Raw genomic sequence first — 25,295 nt, forward strand, 5'->3', positions numbered from 1 at the left:
GAAAGAAGGAACAGTCAAAACAGACGGGGTCAATTTGACCCGGGAGGACGACAGGAAGGTTAAATTACAGTTATTATTATTTTAAGAATCTAATTTTTCTGATTTCATTAGTTCGTTGACCAGCCCAACATTTGAGCCTGAAAGCTTTATACTTCTGTTTCAGGGTTGGGATACTTCTTTATACTTCTGACTGGTATAGTGTTTTTTTTTTTTTGTAATTACAGTTAATGAAGTGTTACTCAAGTCTCTGGTGAAGATGTCCTAGATCAGGGATGTCAAACATGCGGCCCGTGGGCCAGAACCGGCCCGCCAAGGCTTCCAATTCGGCCCACTTTCCTTCTTGTCTTCTTTTCCTTCCTACTCTCCTGTCATCTGTCCTTCTTTCCTTCCTCCCTTTCTTACTTCTTTCCTTCTTTGTTCCCTTCCTTCCTTCCCTCCATCCTTCCTTCCATCTTTCCTTCATCTTCTTTTCCTTTCTTCCTTCCTAATCCCTTTTCTTTCCTTCCTTGCTTTTGTCTTTCCTTCCCTCCTTCCTTTCCTTCCTTATCCCTTTTCCTTCCTACCTTCCTTCCATCTTTCCTTCATCTTCTTTTCCTTTCTTCCTTCCTTTCCTTCCTAATCCCTTTTCCTTCCTTCCTTCCTTCCTTCCTTCCTTCCTTCCTTTTGTCTTCCCTTCCCTTCCCTCCTTTCTTTCCTTCCTATCACTTTTCCCTTCTTTCCAACCTTGTTTCCTTCCGTCCTTCCTTCCTCCCTTCCATCTTCTCCATCTTTATTGGTCCGGCCCACATGAGATCAGATTTGGCTGTATGTGGCCCTTGAATGAAAATGAGTTTGACACCTCTGTCCTAGATTATGACATTAAACTCCGTTAAGTAAACAGTTGATATTGTCTCCTGTAAGTCAGAGTGTTGGTTTACGAATGGGCACAAAACATGTCGGTAACGTTACTGTAGTACAAATCCAAGATGTTTCCCTTTCTGGTGGGAATGTCCACATACTGTTGAAATGATGATGGCAGAATATTGTCCAGTCTGCAGCTGTTATAATCCACCCAAAATAAACAGCAGGGCTCCACGGTACTTAGCCAATATAAACAACAACAATAAGAAGTACTGGAAATTAAAATGCTTTCAATGGACAGAGATGGAGGATGGAGCTGCTGGTGCAACAGTCTCAGTGTGCTGTGGTGTACTGGGGCTGCAACGAATGATGATTTTCATTTGATTACTTTTCTTTTAACACTCCTGTTGTCCTCGAGTCAAGGAAGGAAGGGAGGAAGAAGGAAGGAAAGGAGGGAGGGAGGGAGGAAGGAAGAAGGAAGGAAAGGAGGGAGGGAGGGAGGGAGGAAAGGAGGGAGGGAGGAAGAAAGGAAAGAAGGACAGAGGAAAGAAGGAGCGGAGGAAGGAAGGAAGGAAGGAAGGAAGAAAGGGGGATGAGGAAGGAAAGGAGGAAAGAAGGAAGGAGGTGGCTGTGAAGCGAGGCGGAGGAGTACGAAAGAGAAAGAGAGAAGGACGGAGGAAGGAAGAAGGAAGGAAAGGAGGGAGGGACGGAGGAAGGAAGAAGGAAGGAAAGGAGGGAGGGAGGAAGAAGGAAGGAAAGGAGGGAGGGACGGAGGAAGGAAGAAGGAAGGAAAGGAGGGAGGGACGGAGGGAGGAAGAAGGAAGGAAAGGAGGGAGGGAGGAAGGAAGGAAGAAGGAAGGAAAGGAGGGAGGGAGGAAGAAGGAAGGAAAGGAGGGAGGGACGGAGGAAGGAAGAAGGAAGGAAAGGAGGGAGGGAGGGAGGAAGGAAGAAGGAAGGAAAGGAGGGAGGGAGGAAGGAAAAGAGGAAGGGAGGAAGAAAGGAAAGAAGGACAGAGGAAAGAAGGAGCGGAGGAAGGAAGGAAGGAGGGAAGAAAGGGGGATGAGGAAGGAAAGAAGGAAAGGAGGAAAGAAGGAAGGAGGTGGCTGTGAAGCGAGGCGGAGGAGTACGAAAGAGAAAGAGAGAAGGACGGAGGAAGGAAGAAGGAAGGAAAGGAGGGAGGGAGGGAGGAAGGAAGAAGGAAGGAAAGGAGGGAGGGAGGGAGGGAGGAAGAAGGAAGGAAAGGAGGGAGGGAGGAAGAAGGAAGGAAAGGAGGGAGGGACGGAGGAAGGAAGAAGGAAGGAAAGGAGGGAGGGAGGGAGGGAGGAAGGAAGAAGGAAGGAAAGGAGGGAGGGAGGGAGGAAGGAAGGAAGGGAGGGAGGGAGGAAGGAAGAAGGAAGGAAAGGAGGGAGGGACGGAGGAAGGAAGAAGGAAGGAAAGGAGGGAGGGACGGAGGAAGGAAGAAGGAAGGAAAGGAGGGAGGGAGGGAGGAAGGAAGGAAAGGAGGGAGGGACGGAGGAAGGAAGAAGGAAGGAAAGGAGGGAGGGACGGAGGAAGGAAGAAGGAAGGAAAGGAGGGAGGGAGGAAGAAGGAAGGAAAGGAGGGAGGGAGGAAGAAGGAAGGAAAGGAGGGAGGGACGGAGGAAGGAAGAAGGAAGGAAAGGAGGGAGGGAGGGAGGAAGGAAGGAAGGGAGGGAGGGAGGAAGGAAGAAGGAAGGAAAGGAGGGAGGGAGGGAGGAAGAAGGAAGGAAAGGAGGGAGGGAGGGAGGAAGGAAGAAGGAAGGAAAGGAGGGAGGGAGGAAGGAAGAAGGAAGGAAAGGAGGGAGGGAGGGAGGGAGGACACCTTTTCTGATGCTAAAATTGAACAATTTTGTGTAGTTGAACATTAAATTTACGATAAAATCATTTGATTACTTTTCTTTTAACCCTCCTGTTGTCCTCGAGTCAAGGAAGGAAGGGAGGAAGAAGGAAGGAAAGGAGGGAGGGAGGAAGGAAGGAAGGAAGGAGGGAGGGAGGAAGAAGGAAGGAAAGGAGGGAGGGACGGAGGAAGGAAGAAGGAAGGAAAGGAGGGAGGGAGGGAGGGAGGAAGGAAGAAGGAAGGAAAGGAGGGAGGGAGGAAGGAAGGAAGGGAGGGAGGGAGGGAGGAAGGAAGGAAAGGAGGGAGGGAGGGAGGAAGGAAGAAGGAAGGATAGGAGGGAGGGAGGAAGAAGGAAGGAAAGGAGGGAGGGAGGAAGAAGGAAGGAAAGGAGGGAGGGAGGAAGGGAGGAAGGAAGGAAGGGAGGGAGGACACCTTTTCCGATGCTAAAATTGAACAATTTTGTGTAGTTGAACATTAAATTTACGATAAAATTAATTAGACTAAGTTTAATGGGTTTATATTTACAGTAGTAATATTATAGCTGTAAAAATAAAACATAGTAATATAGTGACTGTACACAACTGTAACATACAATCATTTATGTCTTTTGTATTATAGCATCAGACGTTTAGCAGTAAATAAGATTACAGTTATTCATGTAATGCTGTAAACTTTGAAATCACACTAATATACATCACAACACTACAGAGAGAGATTTACACACAGTTACTCAGGCGATGGAGATGTTTGCAGGTTTCCCCTCCAAACAAACACTTCACAGGTGATTTCACTGATTAACACACTTTCAGCCACAGAGGAGGAACTAATCAGAGAAATCACTCGAGTCTTCGGTTTGGAGGGAAAACCTGCAGACGACGCTCGGTTCCTCCGTGGTTAGAAACGCTGGAGCTGCTGCTGTTACAGGTTCAGACGCATTAGAATAAAACAGTTTAAGACTTATATTGTAAAGCTGAAGTTACGTGTGTGTGTTTTTGTTGAATATCCTGACCTTAAGAATAGAATAGATCTTTATTGTCATTGTCACAAGTACAATGACATTTTAAAGTGCTCACCAGTCAGTGCATCATTCATAATAAAAAAATAAAAATATATAAATATAACCCTTAAACAGGAAGGCGGGGCTTCAGCATTTGGGAGCAGTGAAAGAGGCTGATTTTTACACAACTTTGAAGCCTAATTTCATATATTTGGCAATTTTTTTAATTATTCAAATTTGGCAGCGTGGTTAACAGCACACTTTTCTGTGGTATGTCAAACTCAGAACACATATTTATTCTTACTTTACACAGACTTTAAGGGTCTCATTCGAGGATATTTTTGGTCCCCTCAAAATACTGCCGTGACCCGGATTCGAACCGGGGTTGCTGCGGCCACAACGCAGAGTACTAACCACTATACGATCACGGCGAGCTATACTTCAGATGTGAAAGGTGAGAGCTCACACAGAGATACTTCACTCCTGTATTAGTAGAGACATTTAAGATATTCAAGATATTAGGTGAAAGTTACACAAACTTTAATCCTTATTTTATCTTGCGCCTGAATTTGTAGTGACACTAACTTTAATATCCTCACCCGTATATCACCTTTCACCCAATATCTTGAATATCTTGAATATCTTGACTAATACAGGAGTGAAGTATCTCTGTGTGAGGTCTCATGAGCCCCATCTGAAGCACAGCTCGCCGTGATCGTATAGTGGTTAGTACTCTGCGTTGTGGCCGCAGCAACCCCGGTTCGAATCCGGGTCACGGCAGTATTTTGAGGAGACCAAAATATCCTCGAATGAGACCCTTAAAGTCTGTGTAAAGTAAGAATAAATGTGTTCTGAGTTTGACATACTACAGAAAAGTGTGTTGTTAACCACCCTGCCAAATTTGAATGATTAAAAAAAATCACCAAATATATGAAATTAGGCTTCAAAGTTGTGTAAAAATCAGCCTCTTTCTCTGCTCCCAAACGCTGAAGCCCCGCCCCCTACCAAGTGTCACCTGTCAATCAAAGGCACCACCTCTACCAGGCAGTATTTTGAGGGATCCAGGAAAGAGCTGAAAGTCTTACACAATGGGTGGAGGAAGTGAAAGTACCACTTAAGCAGAGTAAAAATACTCCATTACAAGTGAAAGATGTGTGAGAAAAACTACTAGACTACAGTAAAAGTACTGCAGTATTATGAGTGATGTAGTATGCAGAGAGGAAAGTAGCATCACATGGAAATACTACAGTAAAGTACTAGTACCTCAAACTGTACTGCAGTAAGGTACAAGTACTTCAAACTGTACTACAGTAAAGTACATGTACCACAAACTGTACTACAGTAAAGTACTAGTACCTCAAACTGTACTACAGTAAAGTAAAAGTACCTCAAACTGTACTACAGCAAAGTACTAGTACCTCAAACTGTACTACAGCAAAGTACAAGTACCTCAAACTGTACTACAGTTAAGAACAAGTACCTCAAACTATACTACAGTAAAGTACAAGTACCTCTAACTGTACTACAGCAAAGTATAAGTACTTCAAACTGTACTACAGTAAAGTATAAGTACTTCAAACTGTACTACAGTAAAGTACAAGTACCTCTAACTATACTACAGTAAAGTACAAGTACCTCTAACTGTACTACAGCAAAGTACTAGTACCTCAAACTCTGCTGCAGTAAAGTACTAGTACCTCAAACTGTATCACAGAGAAGTACAAGTACTTCAAACTGTACTACAGTAAAGTACAAATACCCCCCCCCCACACACACACACTAATAATAAAAAGTACAGAAGAATAGAAAGAGAGAAATAAAATACTAGAATAGAGCATTAAATATAAGATTGCAGCATAAAATAATAAATTAGCTTTAAAATCATTAAAAGGACAAAGAGTGCAAATGAAAGATTAAAATGTAAAGTGCTTTAACTCTTTATAGGACACTCATTGAAAGGAAGGAAGGATGGAAGGAAGGAAGGATGGAAGGAAGGAAGGAAGGAAAGAAGGAAGGAAGGAAAGAAGGAAGGAAGGAAAGAGAGAAGGAGGGAGGGAGGAAGGGAAGAAAGAAGGAAGGAAGGAAGAAGAAAGGGGGATGGAGGAAGGAAAGAAGGAAGGGAGGAGAGAAGGAGGGAGGGAGGAAGAACGGAAGGAAGTAAGGAAAGGAAGGAAGGAAGGAAGGAAGGACGGAGGAAGGAAAGAAGGAAGGGAGGAGAGAAGGAGGGAGGGAGGAAGAACAGATGGAAGTAAGGAAAGGAAGGAAGGACAGAGGAAATAAGGAACGAGGGAGGGAGAAAGGAAAAGAGGACGGAAAGGAAGGAAGGAAGGAAGGAAAGAAGGAAAGAAGGAAAGAAGGAAGGATATTTTGGGATATTTACAGAAGTTACCAAATATAATTATTTGGCCAATAAAGGGTTAAAGCAGAGGTGGAGCTCGGGCTCTGATTGGCTGGAGGGAGGTGTCATGCTTGCATAGAGGAGGAGGGGGAGGGAGTAGAGGGGGGGGGTGGAGGGGGGGGAGAGAGGGGGGAGGGGGGGTAACAGTGGAGAGGGGAGAGTGGAGGAGTTTCCCTTCAGTCCTTCAGTGCGCACCGGCCTCAGTCCAGTGCGTAAAGAGCGCAGCGCAGCACAGACACTCTCTCCAAAGTGTTCCTTCTTCTTCTTCTTCTTCCTCCTCTTCTTCCTCCTCCACCACCTCCTCCACCTCCTCCACCTCCGCCGCTGCTGCAGGGATTACTTACTGATTCCTCTCCGTCTCTAACAGACTCCTCTTCATGCTCTCTAAATGAAGCTTGGCTCTTCCTCTCCGTGATTTTTTTTTTTTTTTTTTTTTTTTTCGCCATGAGCTGCTTGGATGTGATGTACCAAGTGTTTGGTCCTCAGCCTTATTTCAGCTCCTACAGCCCGTATCACCACCAGGTATGGATTCATTGCTTATTTAAAAATTATACCTTTATATAAAAATCTGTTTATAAGAGCTTAAAACTTTAATTACCAACAATTAAAACTTAATTAAACGTTAATTATTAGCGATTAAACTGCCTTTAGCTGCTAAAGCCGTTTAAACACTCAACTATGCGTAATATGCGTAATATATAAAACTTTATTCCTCAACTATTACAACTTCCATTATGATTTTTATTTGTTATATATCCAGAAAATGTTCATTATATTCATGTTAAGAACTTTATTTAGAGACTTTAACTTCAGCCCGAGCGTAAACAGATTGTTTGTGCGTCTCTCAGAGCTAATTTTAGTCAGTCAGAAATGGAAAAAAGTCACATTGAAAGCATGGTATTATATTTATTAATAATATTTAAAGGTTATTTCCCACATTAATAATCATTACAAATGAGCTTTAATAAAGTTAAAGTGATTTATTGTATTTTTAAAGCTAAAACTGATTAAAAAAATATAATTATAATGAATTAAAAGTCTAATTAATGTAAAATCATAATGCTTATTTAGCTTATATATATATCCTTTAATACAGGATTTAAATTAATGCTTATTTTTTATGCATTAATATAAAGTATAGTGTAATTCTAACATGTAATATAACACCTAACACATGCATTCCCTTCACTTTAGTCACATTAGTGTCTGGAAGCGGCTTCAAGCACTGTGTGAATATTTACTCTTAAACCTGATAAAGAGCCTTTTTTCTTTTTTTTTTTTTTTTTTTTTAAACTCTCTTAAAACCTCTCAGTCAACATCCAGCAGAGGCATATTTCACATAGTGCCAAAACTCACTTAGTCTGTCAGCCACACAGCAGCAGCACCCATAAAAATAAATATATATATATGTATGCTGCTGCAGCCACTATTACACTATTACACTATTACCTGTTCATTATGATTCATTAATTATATTTAAAGCATTTTTAAAGAGCAGTTTATGCAATATTACAATAAATAAGAGACATTGGGTGCAGACTGGAGAGCCTTATATTTAAAAATGTTCCTATTATTTTGTCCAATCTGTTAAAAAAAAGGCGAAATATAAGAGGAACTATTACATGACCTTTCATATTAAAGCAGAATTATCACCAAACCCAAAATGTATAAGCTTCATAAAAGAGGAATTTATAGCCGAGCCGTAGCATTGAACAGGTGTCCCTAATAAAATGCTGCTTACTGTGTGTGTGTGTGTGTGTGTGTGTGTGTGTGTGTGTGTGTGTGTGTGTGTGTGCTGCAGTTTAAACTGTAATATAAGTTCAAATTAAAAAAGGTGAGTGTTCATTTAAAAAAAAAAAAAAGGAAATGTTGATTTAGAGGATTACAATTTGACTTTTTTTAATTTACACTGTTAGAATAATTTAGTTTTTAGACACATTTCCTCTTTTTATTTTTATATTTAAACACATTATTAATCACCTTTTAACCAGCTGCAATGAGATTTATCAATGCAATTTTGATTTATATATATGAAGAATGAATCACAATGTCATGCAGAAGAATAAAAAATAGTTTATTCCAACTTTATGTGCAACAGTGTGCATGTATATTTATATTATATGTGCCAGTTTGCATATAAATTAACAGTTAGAGAGTCCTAGAAGCAGATTTATATGAGATTTAAAGGCTTTTTCTGTCTTTAAAATATTAAAAACTATAAAAATGCATCTAAATATTGTGTGGTAGCAGAAGGTGAACAATTATGTAATCAATTATGTATGTAATAATGTTATAGAGGGAGTCCTAGAATCAGATTTATGAGATTTAAAGACTTTTTTTGTCTTTAAAATATTAAAAAATATAAATATGCATCTAAATATTGTGTGGCAGGAGAAGTTGAACTATTGGAGAGAGTCCTGAAATCAGATTTAAAAGCTTTTTCTGTCTTTAAAATATAAAAAAATATAAATATGCATCTAAATATTGTGTGGTAGCAGAAGTTGAACAATTATGAATGTAATGGAGAGAGACCTAGAATCAGATTTATGAGATTTAAAGACTTTTTTTGTCTCTAAAATATAAAAAAAAATATATATATAAATATGCATCTAAATATTGTGTGGCAGGAGAAGGTGAACAATTATGTAATCAATTATGTATGTAATAATGTTATAGAGAGAGTCCTAGAATCAGATTTTTATGAGATTTAAAGGCTTTTTTCTGTCTTTAAAATATTAAAAAACTATAAATCTGCATCTAAATGTGAGTGGCAGGAGAAGTTGAACTATTGGAGAGAGTCCTGGAATCAGATTTAAAGGCTTTTTCTGTCTCTATAATATAAAAAACTATAAAAATGCATCTAAATGTTGTGTGGCAGGAGAAGGTGAACAATTATGTAATCAATTATGTATGTAATAATGTTATAGAGAGAGTCCTAGAATCAGATTTAAAGCTTTTTATTGTCTCTAAAATATAAAAAGATATAAAAATGCATCTAAATATTGTGTGGCAGGAGAAGTTGAATAATTATGAATGTTATAGAGAGAGTCCTAGAATCAGATTTATTAGATTTAAAGACTTTTTTCTGTCTTTAAAATATAAAAAAATATAAAAATGCATCTAAATGTGAGTGGCAGCAGAAGTTGAACTATTATGAATGCTATAGAGAGAGTCCTAGAATCAGATTTAAAGGCTTTTTTCTGTCTTTAAAATATTAAAAAACTATTATGAATGCTATAGAGAGAGTCCTAGAAGCAGATTTATATGAGATTTAAAGGCTTTTTTTGTCTCTAAAATATAAAAAAATATAAAAATGCATCTAAATGTGAGTGGTAGCAGAAGTTGAACTATTGGAGAGAGTCCTGGAATCAGATATAAAGGCTTTTTTCTGTCTTTAAAATATAAATCTGCATTTAAATATGAGCATGGCATCAGAAGTTACACTCCAATAAAACATCTGCATGTCCTTCTCAGAAACTGGCTTTGTATTCCAAAATGCAAGACCCCCAGGACGGCGGCAGCGGCAGCGGCGGCCGGCTCGGTCCCGCCGGTCCCTCGGGTGCCCTGGCCATCAAAGAGGAGGACAAGGATCTGCCTCCGGGGGCCGAGTACCTGAGCTCCCGCTGCGTCCTGTTCACCTACTTCCAGGGAGACATCAGCGCCGTGGTGGACGAACACTTCAGCCGAGCGCTCAGCCAACCCAACGCTTACCCGGCTTCAGCTTCCACCAGCCACAAGGCCGTAAGAGGTGTGTGTGTGTGTGTGTGTCTCTCTCTGTGTGTGTGTGTGTGTGTGTGTGTCTCTCTGTGTGTGTGTGTGTCACTGTGTGTGTGTGTGTGTGTCTCTGTGTGTGTGTGTGTGTCTCTCTCTCTGTGTGTGTGTGTGTGTGTCTCTCTGTGTGTGTGTGTGTCTCTGTGTGTGTCTCTCTCTCTGTGTGTGTGTGTGTGTGTGTGTCTGTGTGTGTGTGTGTGTCTCTCTCTCTGTGTGTGTGTGTGTGTGTCTCTGTGTGTGTGTGTGTGTGTGTGTGTCTCTGTGTGTGTGTGTCTCTCTCTGTGTGTGTGTGTGTGTGTGTGTGTGTGTGTCTCTGTGTGTGTGTGTCTCTCTCTCTCTGTGTGTGTGTGTGTCTCCATGTGTGTGTGTGTGTGTCTCTCTCTCTCTGTGTGTGTGTGTGTCTCCGTGTGTGTGTGTGTGTGTGTGTGTGTGTGTGTGTGTGTGTGTGTCTCTCTCTGTGTGTGTGTGTGTGTGTGTCTCTGTGTGTGTGTGTGTCAGAGTAGGAAACAGCTTTTTAGAGGATGAAGAGCTCTTATAGTTAGCAGCTCTGGTGTGAGAGTGTGTGTGTGATATATAAATGTGTGTAGATTGAGGTTGTGTGTTTTTGAGCTGGATGATAAGTTAGTGTTACGAGCACGGAGTCAGGAGCTTCACCTCGTCGGATGTACATGCAAAAAAAAAAGAGAAAAAGAACAAATTTAATCCACTAGATATTCACAGTCTGCTGTCTGAAGGTTTTCAACATTTTCCTGCAAAAAGACTTAAAATAGAAAAATGCTTCTACAACAATTTAAGTGATTTTAAGTTTTACTTTTATGCAGAAATGTTAATAAAACTAGAATTTAGATGCAAAAAATGTAGTAAAACTATAAATTTGATGAATTAAATCTTGTGTATTTTTGATGCTTGTTGCAGATTCAGACTGAAGCTGCTGGTTTCTCATCTTAAACAGATTTTTCTTGCTTTTTTTGGCATTTTTCCTACAAAAAGACTTAAAAAAGAAAAGTAGAGAAAAGCATTTAGGTGATTTTGAGTCTTACTTTTATGCAGAAATGTTAGAAACAGTCTTCACAAAAAACCATCAATCTATAAATGAAGATATTGACAGTTTGCTCTGGATGTTTGATGCATGTTGCACATTCAGACTGAAGCTTAAAATGCTTTTCAGTGTTTTTTAATTTCAACGATTTCCTGCAAAAAGACTTAAAAAAAAGAAAAGTGCTTCATATCAGTAGAGAAAAAGCATTTAGGTGATTTTGAGTTTTACTTTCTGCACATGTCTGACATGATGACTGACAAATAAAGCATCCTGAATCTTGAGAGATGTTAGAAACAGTCTTCACAAAAAAACAGAAAAACTCATAAATCTATAAAAGAAGATATTGACAGTTCACTCTGGATGTTTGATGCTTGTTGCACGATCAGACTGAAGCTTCAGCTGCAAACTGTTTCCTGCAAAAATATCAGTAGAGAAAAAAGCATTTAGATCATTTTGAGTTTTACTTTTCTGCAGAAATGTTGCAAAAATTCTTCATGTTTGAGTATTTAGATGCAAAGTAACACATTCAGACTGAAGCTTAAACTGCTTATTAGTGTTTTTTAATTTAAATGTTTTTCTTGCAAAAAGACTTAAAAAAAAGAAAAAGTGCTTCTATAACAATTTAAGTGATTTTAAGTTTTACTTTTCTGCAGAAATGTTAGAAACAGTCTTCACAGAAAAACAGATCTTTGCAGTTCACTCTGGATGTTTTGATGCTTGTTGCACATTCAGACTGAAGCTTGTAAAAAAGACTGAATAGAGCTTCTATAACAGTGTTCATATGAGTAGAGAAACAACATTTAGATCATTTAGAGTTTTACTTTTATGCAGAAATGTTGCAAAAACTCCCTGAAAACAGTTTTTCACATGTTTGAGTATTTAGATGCAAAGAAACACATTCAGACTGAAGCTTAAACTGCTTTTCAATTTCTTTTAATTTCAACATTTTCATGCAAAAAGACTTAAAAAAGAAAAAATGCTTCTATAACAATTTAAGTGATTTTAAGTTTTACTTTTCTGCAGAAATGTTAGAAACAGTCTTCACAAAAAAAACAGATATTGACAGCTTTGGATGTTTGATGCTTGTTGCACATTCAGACTGAAACTTGCAAAAAGACTGATAAACTGAATAGAGCTTCTATAAGTGTTCATATGAGTAGAGAAACAACATTTAGGTCATTTAGAGTTTTACTTTTCTGCAGAAATGTTGCAAAAACTCCCTGAAAACAGTTTTTCACATGTTTGAGTATTTAAGATGCAATGAAATAGAAAAAAACCTATAAATTTAATCAATTAAATCTGAATTTTTTGATGCTTTTTGCACATTCAACTGCTTTTCAGTGTTTTTTAATTTCAACATTTTCTTGCAAAAAAGACTTAAAAAAAGAAAAAATGCTTCTATAACAGTTTAAGTGATTTTAAGTTTTACTTTTCTGCAGAAATGTTAGAAACAGTCTTCATGATAAATCTAAAAAAGAAGATATTGATAGTTTGCTTTGGATGTTTGATGCTTTTTGCACATTCAGACTGAAGCTTGCAAAAAAGACTGAATAGAGCTTCTATAACAGTGTTCATATGAGTAGAGAAACAACATGTAGGTGATTTAGAGTTTCACTTTTATGCAGAAATGTTGCAAAAATTCCCTGAAAACAGTTTTTCACATGTTTGAGTATTTAAGATGCAATGAAACACAAAAAAGTACAAATTTAATCAATTAAATCTGAATTTTTTGATGCTTTTTGCACATTCAGACTGAAGCTTAAAATGCTTTTCAGTTTCTTTTAATTTAAATGTTTTCCTGCAAAAAGACTTAAAAAAAAGAAAAATGCTTCTATAACAGTTTAAGTGATTTTGAGTTTTACTTTTCTGCAGAAATGTTAGAAACAGTCTTCATGATAAATCTAAAAAAGAAAATATTGATAGTTTGCTTTGGAGTTTTGATGCATGTTGCACATTCAGACTGAAGCTTAAACTGCTTTTCAGTGTTTTTTAATTTCAATGTTTTCTTGCAAAAAGACTTAAAAAAAAGAAAAAGTGCTTCTATAACAATTTAGATGATTTTGAGTTTTATTTTTATGCAGAAATGTTAGAAAAACTAGAATTTAGATGCAAAAAAATAGAGTAAAACTATAAATTTAATGAATAAAATCTTCTGTATTTTTGACTGAAGCTGCTGGTTTCACATCTTTAACTGATTTTTTTTTGCTTTCAATTTCAACATTTTCCTGCAAAAAAGACTTAAAAAAAGAAAAGAGCTTCTACAACAGTGATCATATCAGTAGAGGAGAAAGCATTTAGGTGATTTTAAGTTTTACTTTTATGCAGAAATGTTAGAAACAGTCTTTACATGATGACACTAGTTTGAGGATTTAGATGCAAAAAAACCCAAAAACAGAGAAAATCTATAAATCTAATAAATTAAGTCTTGATAGTTTGCTCTGGATGTGTGAGGCTGTAGCTTAAAATGCTTTTCAGTATTTTTTAATGTGACAGTTTTCCTGCAAAGAGACTCAAAAAAAAAGAAAAGTGCATCTACAAGAGTTTATATTCTAGTAGATAAAAAGCATTTAGGTCATTTTAAGCTTCATTTTTAAGCAGAAACGTCATAAAAACTCTCCTAAAAACAGAATAAATGTGAATAAAACTGTATTTAAATCTAAACTAAGTGTCTCCACAGACTTAGAGTGAAGCTTAAGTGTTTCATCTTCATCATCTTCATCATCTTCACATGTTTGATTATTCAGATGCAAAAAAATAGAGAAAAACTACAAATTTAATAAACTAAATATTCACAATTTGCTTTGGAGTTTTGACGTCTGCTGCATCAAAAATCTGCTTTTCAGTGTCTTTTAATTTCACTTTTTCCCCAAAAAAAGACTTTCAAAATAAAAGTGCATCTACAGCAGTTTATATTCTATTAGATAAAAAGCATTTTGATCATTTTAAGCTTCATTTTTATGCAGAAACGTCATAAAAACTCTCCTAAAAATAGAACTAATCTGTATAAAACTGGATTTAACCCTTTACATGCTGTTCATATTCTGATTTATAATTAGTTTTTACACTCATTCACATTAAAAATCACTATTTTATGCTCCAGGTTCACATTTTATAGTCATATTTGTACATTTACATATATAAAAATACACAATAATTTTTAAAAAGTGCATTTTATTTCTGTTTTTTGTGCACAGTGGGTCACATTAAGAGAAGAAGAGAAGTCCAGCTGGTAGAAATGTGTATAATTTGCTTTTCCAGCTTTTAAATGTAAAATAAATGAAACCAAGCTTTGACCCTGAGCTGAATGTAAAGGTTCAAGGTTCAATGGTTTCATGTAGAGCAGGGGTGTCAAACATGAGGCCCGTGGGCCAGAACTGGGCCGCCGAGGGGTCCAAGCCGGCCCACTTTCCTTCCTGTCTGTTTTCCTTCCTTCTATCTGTCCTTCCTTCCTTCTGTCCTTCCTCCCTTTCTTTCTTTCTTTTTTCCTTCCTTCCTTCCTTCCTTCCTTCCTCCCTCCCTTTCTTCCATCTGTCCTTCTTCCCTTTCTTTCTTTATTTCTTTCTTTCTTTTCTTCCTTCCTTCCTTCCTTCCTTCCTTCCTTCCTCCCTTTCTTCCATCGGTCCTTCTTCCCTTTCTTTCATTCTTTCTTCCTTCCTTCCTTCCTCCCTCCCTCCCTTTCTTCCATCTGTCCTTCTTCCCTTCCTTTCTTTCTTCCTTCCTTCCTTCCTCCCTCCCTTTCTTCCATCTGTCCTTCTTCCCTTTCTTTCTTTCTTTCTTTTTCCTTCCTTCCTTCCTTCCTTTCTTCCATCGGTCTTCCATCAATCAAGGGAAGACCCTTGCTTTCATTCTTTCTTTTTTCCTTCCTTCCTTCCATCTTTCCTTCCCATCTTCTTTTCCTTCCTTTCTCCCTTCCATCTGTCCTTCCTTCCTTCCTTCCTTCCTTCTGTCCTTCCTCCCTTTCTTTCTTTCTTTTTTCCTTCTTTCCTTCCTTCGTTCCTTCCCTCTTTCCTTCCTGTCTTGTTTTCCTTCCTTCTTCCCTTTCTTTCTTTTTTCCTTCCTTCTTTCCCTCCATCTTTTTAATGTATGTGGCCCTTGAATGAAAATGAGTTTTAAACTAAGCTGCTGTTGTTCTCTTTCTCTCTTTCTTTCTTTCTCCCTTTTTTCTTCGTTAACACACATTTAGTATCAACAGAAAGAGGGGAAGAAAAAAAGGGGGGGTGGGGCGGGTGAGGGGGTCGGGGGGGGGGGGTATATTTAGTTTTAGTTTGGCCTTGGTTTGATGGAAATCATAAAGTCAAACAAAACAATGAATTCCTGCCGAGCAGCTCTGAGAGGAATGAGACCATGAGATGGAGAGAATTTCACTTTTCCTTCCTTCCTTCCTTCCTTCCTTTCCTTCCTCCTTCTCTCTTTCTTTCCTCCCCCCTACCTTCCTCCCTTCCTTTCTCCCTTCCTTGCTCCCTTCCTCCCTTCCTTCTTTCCTTCTGTCCTTCTGTCCTTCCGTCCTTCCTTCCTTCCTTCTTTACTCCTTCTCTCTTTCTTTCCTACCCCCTTCCTTTCTCCCTTCCTTCTTCCTTCCTTCCTCCCTCCTTCTCTCTTTCTTTCCTCCCCCTCCCTTCCTCCCTTCCTTCTTTCTTCTATCCTTCTTTCTTTCCTTCCCTCCTTTCTTCCTCCCTTCCATCCTTTCTTCCTCCCTTCCTCTCTTCCTCCCTTCCTTCCTTCCTTCCTTCACCCTTTCCTTCTGTCCTTCTGTCCTTCCGTCCTTCCTTCCTTCCTTCCTTCTTTCCTCCTTCTCTCTTTCTTTCCTTCCCTCCTTCCTTCCTACCCTTCTTTCTTTCCTCTGTCCTTTTTTCCTTCCTTCCTTCCTCCCTTCCTCTTTTCCTTTTTCCCTCCCTCCCTCCTTCTTTCCTTTTCCTTCCTCCCTCCTTTCCTTCCTCCCTTCCTTCCTTTTTTTTCCTGCATGAAAAACTTAATTTTCAGGTATTTTATGTAACGATGGGAAAAACCTTGCAAAGCTCAGATTTCAGATTGGTGATTTTTTTTTCTTTTATTTCTCCTTTTTTTGGGGTCAGTTTATCTTCGCTGCGTATTGTCAGTAATATGAATGACGTGACATTTCGTCTCTCCCGTCGAGCCGAGGTGAATTTCTCTTTGACGTCCAGTTAATTGGCGATTCTTTTGTTATTATTAGGGCTCGAGCGCTGACCATGTAAACCCTCTGCCCTCCGCCCCTCCCGTTCATCGCTGCTTGCGGCTTTAATTATTATTATCGGTCTCAAAGATGTCAGCTGCTGAAGTAACATTTCATTTAAAAACCTCATTCATGGAAATAAAGGATAGACATATAAAAGGATAAATGTCTTTTTTTGGCATTATCCCCCCCCCCCCCCCCCCCCCCTCTTTTATTTTGGCGGGGGGTCAATCAAACAGCCAGGTTTTGTGCTTTTTTATTAAATCTCTTTTCATGGATGTTTAACCTTCACGTCGTCCTCCTGGGTCAAATTGACCCAGTCTGTTTTGACTGTTCCTTCCTTCCTTCCTTCCTTCCTTCCTTCCTTCCTTCCATCTGTCTTTCCTCCCTCCTTCTCTCTTTCTTTCCTTCCTCTCTCTTTCCTCCCTTCCTTCTTTCCTTCCTCCATCCCCCTTTCTTCCTTCCTTCCTTCCTTCCTTCCTCCGCTCCTTTCTTTCCTCTGTCCTTCTTTCCTTTCTTCCTCCCTTCCTCTTTTCCTTTCTCCCTCCCTCCCTCCCTCCCTCCCTCCTTCCTTCCTTTCCTTCCTCCCTTCCTCTTTTCCTTCCTCCCTCCCTCCCTCCTTCCTTCTTTCCTCCATCCTTTCCTTCCTTCTTCCACCCTTCCTCCCTCTTTTCTTCCTCCCTTCCATCCTTTCTTCCTCCCTCCCTTCCTTCCTTCTTCCTCCCTTTCTCCCTTCCTTCCTTCTTCCTCCCTCCTTCCCTCCTTCCTTTCCTTCCTTCTTCCTCCCTCCATTTCTCCCTCCCTTCCTTCCTTCTTCCTCCCTCCCTTCCTACCTTCCTTCCCTCCCGTCCTTCTTCCTCCCTTCCTACCTTCCTCCCTCCCTTCCTTCTTCCCTTCCCTCCTTCCTCCCTTCCATCCTTTCTTCCTCCCTCCCTCCCTTCCTTCCTTCTTCCTCCCTTCCTTCTTCCCCCCTTCCCCTCTTCCTTCCTTCTTCCCTTCCCTCCTTCCTCCCTTCCATCCCTTCTTCCTCCTTCCTCCCTCCATTTCTCCCTCCTTTCCTTCTTTCTTCCTCCCTCCCTCCCTTCCTTCCTTCTTCCTCCCTTCATACCTTCCTCCCTCCCGTCCTTCTTCCTCCCTTCCTACCTTCCTCCCTCCCTTCCTTCTTCCCTTCCCTCCTTCCTTCCTTCCTTCCTACCCCTCTTTCTTTCCTTCCCTCCTTTCTTCCTCCCTTCCATCCTTTCCTCCTCCCTCCCTCCCTTCCTTCCTTCTTCCTCCCTTCATACGTCACTAAAAGACACATTTTTAAGAGGAATAGTTTTATAATGAGATTTTATTAATGCTAAACTTCCTTGAAAGCTTTAAATAGAAAGCTGCAGTTGGACCTTGTGATGAGAGTTTATTAACAAACTCTTATTTCTAAAGGTCAAGAAGGACTCAACCTCAGTTCTGCAAGGTCTAAACTCTAAAATCCAAAAATAATCCTTTTAAATTCATATAAAACAGAGAAAATAAGAAGAAACTCACATTTAAGAAGATAATAAGAGAAAGTAGTTTTAAATGAGATTATGGATATAAAACTTCCTTAAAAGCTTTCAAGTAGACGTTGTGATAAAAGTTTCTTAACCTTCCCGTCTGATTTAACTGTTCCTTCTTTCTTCCTTCTTCCTTCCTTCCTTCTTTCTTCCTTTCTTCTTTCCTTTCTTCTTTCCTTCCTTCTACCCTTCCTTCCTTTCTTCCTTCTTTCCTCTCTCCCTTCCTTCTTCCTTCTTTCCTCCCTCCCTCCTTCTCTCTTTCTTTCCTTTCTCCCTCAATCTTTCTTCCTTCCTTCGTTCCTTTCCTTCCTTCTTTCCTCCCTCCTTCTCCCTTCCTTCCTCCCTTTCTTCTATCCTTCCTTCCTCCCTCCTTCCTCCCCCTACCTCCCTCCCTTCCTTCTTCTTCTTTCCTTCCTTCCTTTCTTTCCTTCGTCCCTTCCTTCTTTTCTCCCTCCCTCCTTCTCTCTGTCTTTCGTTCCTCCTTCCTTCCTTCCTCCCCCTACCTTCCTTCCTCCTTCCTCCCTTCCTCCTTTGACTCAAGGACAACAGGAAGGTTCTTAACAAACTCTTATTTTCCAACCCAAGTTTTAACATTATGACTAAAACATTCTCTATTTCGTTATTTCATTTTACCTTTTTTACTTTTTCACTATTTGTATAACATAAATAAAATCTTTCTAATATAAATAATCTTCCTCTTCGGTCTGACCGTGTTGTATTTTGCAGACGGAGCATTCCCGATGAGCCAAAGAAGTTTCCCTCCATCTTTCTGGAACAGCTCCTACCAGCCGTCCGTCTCCTCCACGTTGGGCGGCGCTCTCTCCGCTCCTCACTCAGAGCTCTCCTTCCCCTCCGACCCGTACTCCTCCGCCTCGCTTCACAGCCACCTCCACCAGCCCAGCCCCGGACGCCTGGCACCCGTCCCACCACCACCACCACCACCACCACCACCCGTACTCACTAGGGGGCCAGAGTTCGGCGTATCCTCGTCCGGGCGTGCACGAGATGTACGGAGCGGCGTTCGACCCGCGCTACGGCTCGCTGCTGGTGCCGTCGGTCAGGTCTCATCACCGGCTGACGTCCGGCAGCTCGGTACCGGGGGCCCAGCTCCTCGCCGTGTGACATCGGGGGGAAGGGGGAGTCGGGGTCGGGGTCGGGGTCCGGGTGGAGCGGGACTTTCACGGGAGCCGGCGCGGAGATCGGACTCAACATGGACACAGGTATTAAACATCAGTACACGATCAATCTTTATTTGAGCAGGTTCTAAACCGAACTCTTCAGGTTTTAACTTTAAAGAGACCCAACAAGGAAAGAAGGAAGGACAGAAGGAAGGAAGGAAGAAGGAAGGGAGGGACATAGGGGGAGGAAAGAAAGAGAGAAGGAGGGAGGAAAGAAGGATGGAAGGAAGGAAGGAAGGAACTCTTCAGGTTTAATTTTGAAGAGACCCAACAAGGAAAGAAGGATAGAAGAAAGAAGGAAGGAAGGAAGAAGGAAGGGAGGGACGTAGGGGGAGGAAAGAAGGAAGGTAGGAAGGAAGGGAGGTTTAATTTTAAAGAGACCCAACAAGCAAAGAAGGCTAGAAGAAAGAAGGAAGGAAGGAAGAAGGAAGGGAGGGACGTAGGGGAGGAAAGAAGGAAGGGAGGAACTCTTCAGGTTTAATTTTGAAGAGACCCAACAAGGAAAGAAAGAGAGAAGGAGGGAGGAAAGAAGGATGGAAGGAAGGAAGGAAGGAAGGGAGGAACTCTTCAGGTTTTAATTTTGAAGAGACCCAACAAGGAAAGAAGGATAGAAGAAAGAAGGAAGGAAGGAAGGAAGGAAGGAAGAAGGAAGGGAGGACGTAGGGGGAGCAAAGAAAGAGAGAAGAAAAGGAGGAAAGAAGGATGGAAGGAAGGAAGGAAGGAAGGGAGGAACTCTTCAGGTTTTAATTTTGAAGAGACCCAACAAGGAAAGAAGGATAGAAGAAAGAAGGAAGGAAGGAAGAAGGAAGGAAGGGAGGGACGTAGGGGGAGCAAAGAAAGAGAGAAGGAGGGAGGAAAGAAGGATGGAAGGAAGGAAGGGAGGTTTAATTTTAAAGAGACCCAACAAGGAAAGAAGGATAGAAGAAAGAAGGAAGGAAGGAAGAAGGAAGGGAGGGACGTAGGGGGAGGAAAGACAGAGAGAAGGAGGGAGGAAAGAAGGAAGGTAGGAAGGAAGGGAGGAAGGGAGGAACTCTTCAGGTTTTAATTTTAAAGAGACCCAACAAGGAAAGAAGAATAGAAGAAAGAAGGAAGGAAGGAAGGAAAGAAGAAGGAAGGGAGGGACGTAGGGGGAGGAAAGAAAGAGAGAAGGAGGGAGGAAAGAAGGATGGAAGGAAGGAAGGAAGGGAGGAACTCTTCAGGTTTTAATTTTGAAGAGACCCAACAAGGAAAGAAGGCTAGAAGAAAGAAGGAAGGAAGGAAGAAGGAAGGGAGGGACGTAGGGGGAGGAAAGACAGAGAGAAGGAGGGAGGAAAGAAGGATGGAAGGAAGGAAGGAAGGAAGGGAGGAACTCTTCAGGTTTTAACTTTAAAGAGACCCAACAAGGAAAGAAGGATAGAAGAAAGAAGGAAGGAAGGAAGAAGGAAGGGAGGGACGTAGGGGGAGGAAAGACAGAGAGAAGGAGGGAGGAAAGAAGGAAGGTAGGAAGGAAGGGAGGTTTAATTTTAAAGAGACCCAACAAGGAAAGAAGGATAGAAGAAAGAAGGAAGGAAGGAAGAAGGAAGGGAGGGACGTAGGGGGAGGAAAGAAAGAGAGAAGGAGGGAGGAAAGAAGGATGGAAGGAAGGAAGGAAGGAAGGAAGGAAGGAAGGGAGGAACTCTTCAGGTTTTAATTTTGAAGAGACCCAACAAGGAAAGAAGGATAGAAGAAAGAAGGAAGGAAGGAAGGAAGGAAGGAAGAAGGAAGGGAGGGACGTAGGGGGAGGAAAGAAAGAGAGAAGGAGGGAGGAAAGAAGGAAGGAAGGGAGGAAGGAAGGAAGGGAGGAACTCTTCAGGTTTTAATTTTAAAGAGACCCAACAAGGAAAGAAGGATAGAAGAAAGAAGGAAGGAAGGAAGGAAGAAGGAAGGGAGGGACGTAGGGGGAGGAAAGAAAGAGAGAAGGAGGGAGGAAAGAAGGAAGGTAGGTAGGAAGGAAGGGAGGAACTCTTCAGGTTTAATTTTGAAGAAACCCAACAAGGAAAGAAGGATAGAAGGAAGAAGGAAGGAAGGAAGGAAGAAGGAAGGGAGGGACATAAGGGGGAGGAAAGAAAGAGAGAAAGAGGGAGGAAAGAAGGAAGGAAGGGAGGAAGGAAGGGAGGAACTCTTCAGGTTTTAATTTTTTGGCAACAGAACCAGACTTGTTGTCCTCGAGTCAAGGAAGGAAGGTTAGGAAGGAAAGGAGCAAGGAAAACAGGAAGGGAGGAAGGAAGAAAGAAAGGAAGGAAAGAAGGAAGGGAGGGACGTGGGGGGAGGAAAGAAAGAGAGAAGGAGGGAGGAAAGAAGGAAGGAAGGAAGGAAGGGAGGAAGGAAAGGAAGGGAGGAAGGTAGGGGGAAGAAAGAAAGAGAAGGAGGGAGGGAGGAAGGAAGGAAGAAGGAAGGAAAGGAAGGACAGAAGGAAGGAAAGGAAGGAAAGAAGGAAGGGAGGATCCTCCTCCCTCCTACCTTCCTTCCTTACTTACTTCTTTCTTCCATCCTTCCTTCCTACCTTCCTTATTATTATTATTCCTCTCTCTCTCTCTCTATGTCTGTCTCTCTCTCTCTCTCCCTCTCTTTTCTATGTCTCTCTCCCTCTCTATGTCTCTCTCTCTCGCTCTCTCTGTCTCTGTCTCTCTCTCTCTCTCTCCCTCTCTCTCTCTATGTCTCTCTCTCTCTCCCTCTCTCTGTCTCTCCCTCTCTCTCTCTCTCTCTCTCTCTCTCTCTCTCCCCTTCTCTCCCTCTCTCTCTCCCTCTCTCTCTCTCTCTGTCTGTCTCTCTCTCTCCCTCTCTATGTCTCTCTCTCCCTCTCCCTCTGTCTCTGTCTATCTCCCTCTCTCCCTCTCTCTCTCTCTCCCCCTCTCCCTCTCTCCCTCTCTCTCTCTCTCTCTCTGCGTTAGCATCGTGTGTCGCTAACAAAGTAACAGAATCAGTGTGAAAAGCTGCAGCAGTCACTGAGAGTCTGTTTCTCTGCTTCAGATCAACTTACCAACAAACTGACTGTCAATCAGCGCCTTAACACCAGCTGTCAACTTCCTTTTTTTTTTCTTTTTTCTGTTGCTGTCTTTGCTTTCATCCTCCTCCCTTCCCTCCCTTCCCTCCCTCCCTCCTTCCCCTCCTTCCCTTCCTCCCTTCCTCCCTCCTCCGTCTGCCCTCGGGTGATTTTTTTTTTTTTTTTAAAATCAACAAAACATTTTTTCTAATCTCTCTTTTTTTTTCTTGCTTTTCCTCCCTTCCTTTTCTTCTTCACTCTCAGGTCTGCAGACACAGGATAAGACCAAGGATTTGTATTGGTTTTAAAAAGACTGCAAACCTCCCAACACTCCTTCTCCTTCTTCTTCTTCTTCTTCTCCTACTCCTTCTACTTCTCCTCCTCTCTTTTTTTTCCCTTTCCTCTTCTCTCCTTTCCTCTCTCTCTGTGTTGCTGCTGCTGCTGCTGGGATTTGACTGACTGACTGATTGACGGCAGTTCTTGTGCTGTAACGGCTTCTTGGTCTACTTGCAGCTCTGTGTTACGGAGGACTGTGCAGCAGCTGAACGCCGGCTGATGAGAAGCGAAAAAAAGCAACACACAAAAAAAAAAACTATGAAAAAAAAAAGAAAAGAAAAAGAAAAGACTGGATGGACTCACTCGCTAAAGAGAGAGAGAGAGAGAGAGAGAGTAAGGAGTAAGGAGAATCTGATCTTGACGGATGTGGACAAAGACAGGACCCTTTGTGCTTCTGTAACAGGCAGGGGGACAACACATTCCTAAAGTGGGATAAGTCTGCGAGGAGGAGGGACGGAGGGACAGACGGACGGACGGACAGACGGACAGACGGACGGAGACACATGTGTTGTCAAACTCTAAACTCTAAAAGAGACGAGCGCTTGGAAGGAGTTGGCAGGACTCGGCTCACTGGGACAACTGGGCTACAGACACTGGGAGTGTTATGGCTGCTGGAGGAGAAAAAAAAAAAAAAAAAAGGGGGCGGGGGGGGGGGGGGTCGTGTTGGTGTTGGAAGAAGTCACACTGCAACAACAATAAGAAAAAAAAAACTCAACTGGCAGCCGACGGTGAAATGAGAGGTTCAGAGTTCAAAGTCAACCGAGACAAAGAGGAAAGACCTCTTCTTTTAAATTAAATTAGTTTTTGGTCGTTGTTTTCAACTGATATAAAAAAAAAGAAAAGATGAAGTCATGATTTCACAGCTATGAAAAAAAAAACTGTGTCCGATTTTCATACACACACACAGAGAGACACACACACACACAGAGAGAGACACACACACACACACAGAGAGAGAGACACACACACACACAGAGAGAGACACACACACACACACACACAGAGAGACACACACACACACAGAGAGAGACACACACACACACACAGAGAGAGAGACACACACACACACAGAGACACACACTCAGTCTAAGCACAGCTATAAAAAAAACTGTCCGATTTTCACACACACACACACACACACACACATGTACACAGACACACTCACACACACACACAGAGACACACACACACAGAGACACACACAGATACACACACACACACACACAGAGACACACACACACAGACACACAGATGCACACACACACACACACAGAGACACACACACACACACATGTACACAGACACACTCATACACACACACACACACACACACAGAGAGACACACTCAGTCTAAGCACAGCTATAAAAAATAAAACTGTCCGATTTTCACACACACACACACACACACACACACACACACACAGAGACACACACACACACACACACACACACACACACTAAGCATCAGGACGATCATGAAAAAATAAGAAATCAAGTATTAAATTCTTGCAAAATGAACAAATGTGTTTTCTTTGTGAAGTTTAATTTGGCGGCGAGAATGAGTTCTTCTTCACTATCTGCAAAAACTGTAGTGTGCTAGACAGTAGAATAAGACTGGAGCTCAGTTTGTGCCACGTTCACACAGATTCACTCCAACATCCATGTTTGCTCTGTTGTGACCCTTTCAAAATAAAAGAACAACTATAGCAACAACACTGATTTGGTGACTTGCAGCTCAAAAAAGTCGTCTTTGCTGAATCTGGTTAAAAAAGATAAAAGGAGATTATTTTAGTCTTCTGGTTCACATTTAAACAGAAATCATAATTTTACCTCAGAGAGCAGAAGAAGCAGAAACAATAAAGATAAATTAATGATAATAATATTAGTGTTTTAAATGTGTTAAAATGTTAACCCTCCTGTTGTGCTCCCGGGTCAAATTGACCCATCTGTTTTGACTTTTCCTTCCTTCCTTCTTTCTTCCTTCCTTCCTTCCTTCCTCCTTTCCTTCCATCCTTCCCTCCTTCTTTCCTCCTTTCCTTCCTTCCCTTCTTCCCTCCTTCCCTTCCTTCCTTCCTTCCTTCCTCCTTTCCTTCCTTCCTCCTTTCCTTCCTTCCTTCCCTCCTTCTTTCCTCCTTTCCTTCCTTCCCTTCTTCCTCCTTCCTTCCCTTCCTTCCTCCTCCTTCCTTCCCTCCTTCTTTCCTCCTTTCCTTCCTCCCTTCCTTCCTCCCTTCCTCCTTTCCTTCCTTCCTTCTTTCCTCCTTTCCTTCCTTCCTTCCTTCCTCCTTTCCTCCTTTCCTTCCTTCCTTCTTTCCTCCTTTCCTTCCTTCCTTCCTTCCTCCTTTCCTTCCTTCCTTCCTTCCTTCCCTCCTTCTTTCCTCCTTTCCTTCCTTCCCTTCTTTCCCTCCTCCTTTCCTTCCTTCCTTCCTCCCTCCTTTCCTTCCTTCCTTCTTCCTTCCTTTCTTCCATCTCCCTTTCTTCCTTCCCTCCTTCCTCCCTCCCTCCCTCCTTTCCTTCCTTCTTCCTCCCTTCCTTGACTCGAACACAACAGGAGGGTTAAAGGAGCAGTGTGTAGGATTAAGAGACATCTAGTGGTGAGATTGAGAATTGCAGCTAACTGAATAAACTCTCCTTCCTCCTTCTCCGCCAAGCGTTTAGGAGGAATTTGAGTTTGGTTTGTCCCTTCTGGCTACCGTAGAAACATGGCGGCCTCTGAAGAAGAGGACCCGCTCATTATAAGTTAACAAAAACACAATGATTCTTATTTTAAGTGATTAAACATTAATTAAAACACACTTATCAATATTATATTTCCATTTCTGCCCAATGGAGCCTAGATTACACACACTGGTCCTTTAAAGATGGAAACATTAGAAGAGGAACTAAATGTTGAGAAGTAAATTGACAGAAAATTAATAATCTGGTTATTTTTTCGGGTTAATTAATGAGCATTTTTTTATATTTATTCTGACATTTTATAATTTAGATGTCTATTTTTTTATCCAACTTTAATTTAGATGTCTAGATGCATTTTGATCTGCTAATCACCAAATCCACTCTGCATTTTTTAAAACTCCTTTTATTATTATTACGTCATTAAAATACAAATACAGATTCAGATAATGATTTGCAGCTATAATCTACATTTCCTGTTTGCAACC

General features: G+C 41.3%; 1 protein-coding gene and 2 non-coding genes across 3 annotated transcripts; 2 read left to right on the forward strand and 1 right to left on the reverse strand.

Annotated features, from left to right (window-relative positions):
* Nucleotides 1-4,050: 4,050 nt before the first annotated feature.
* On the reverse strand, nucleotides 4,051-4,122 carry trnah-gug (transfer RNA histidin (anticodon GUG)). Its single transcript has one exon. It is a non-coding gene; the product is annotated as a tRNA-His (tRNA).
* A 277-nt stretch (nucleotides 4,123-4,399) lies between these two features.
* On the forward strand, nucleotides 4,400-4,471 carry trnah-gug (transfer RNA histidin (anticodon GUG)). Its single transcript has one exon. It is a non-coding gene; the product is annotated as a tRNA-His (tRNA).
* Nucleotides 4,472-6,533: 2,062 nt separating this feature from the next.
* vgll2a (vestigial-like family member 2a) lies at nucleotides 6,534-22,109 on the forward strand. The gene is given in 6 exon segments (XM_053337108.1): nucleotides 6,534-6,611; nucleotides 9,564-9,837; nucleotides 18,349-18,524; nucleotides 18,526-18,717; nucleotides 18,719-18,842; nucleotides 22,066-22,109. Coding segments are annotated over 6 exon segments (888 nt in total).
* The last annotated feature ends 3,186 nt before the right edge of the window (nucleotides 22,110-25,295 follow it).

The sequence above is a fragment of the Scomber japonicus genome, chromosome 17 (assembly GCF_027409825.1).
Source record: "Scomber japonicus isolate fScoJap1 chromosome 17, fScoJap1.pri, whole genome shotgun sequence".
Taxonomy (NCBI): Eukaryota; Metazoa; Chordata; class Actinopteri; order Scombriformes; family Scombridae; genus Scomber; species Scomber japonicus.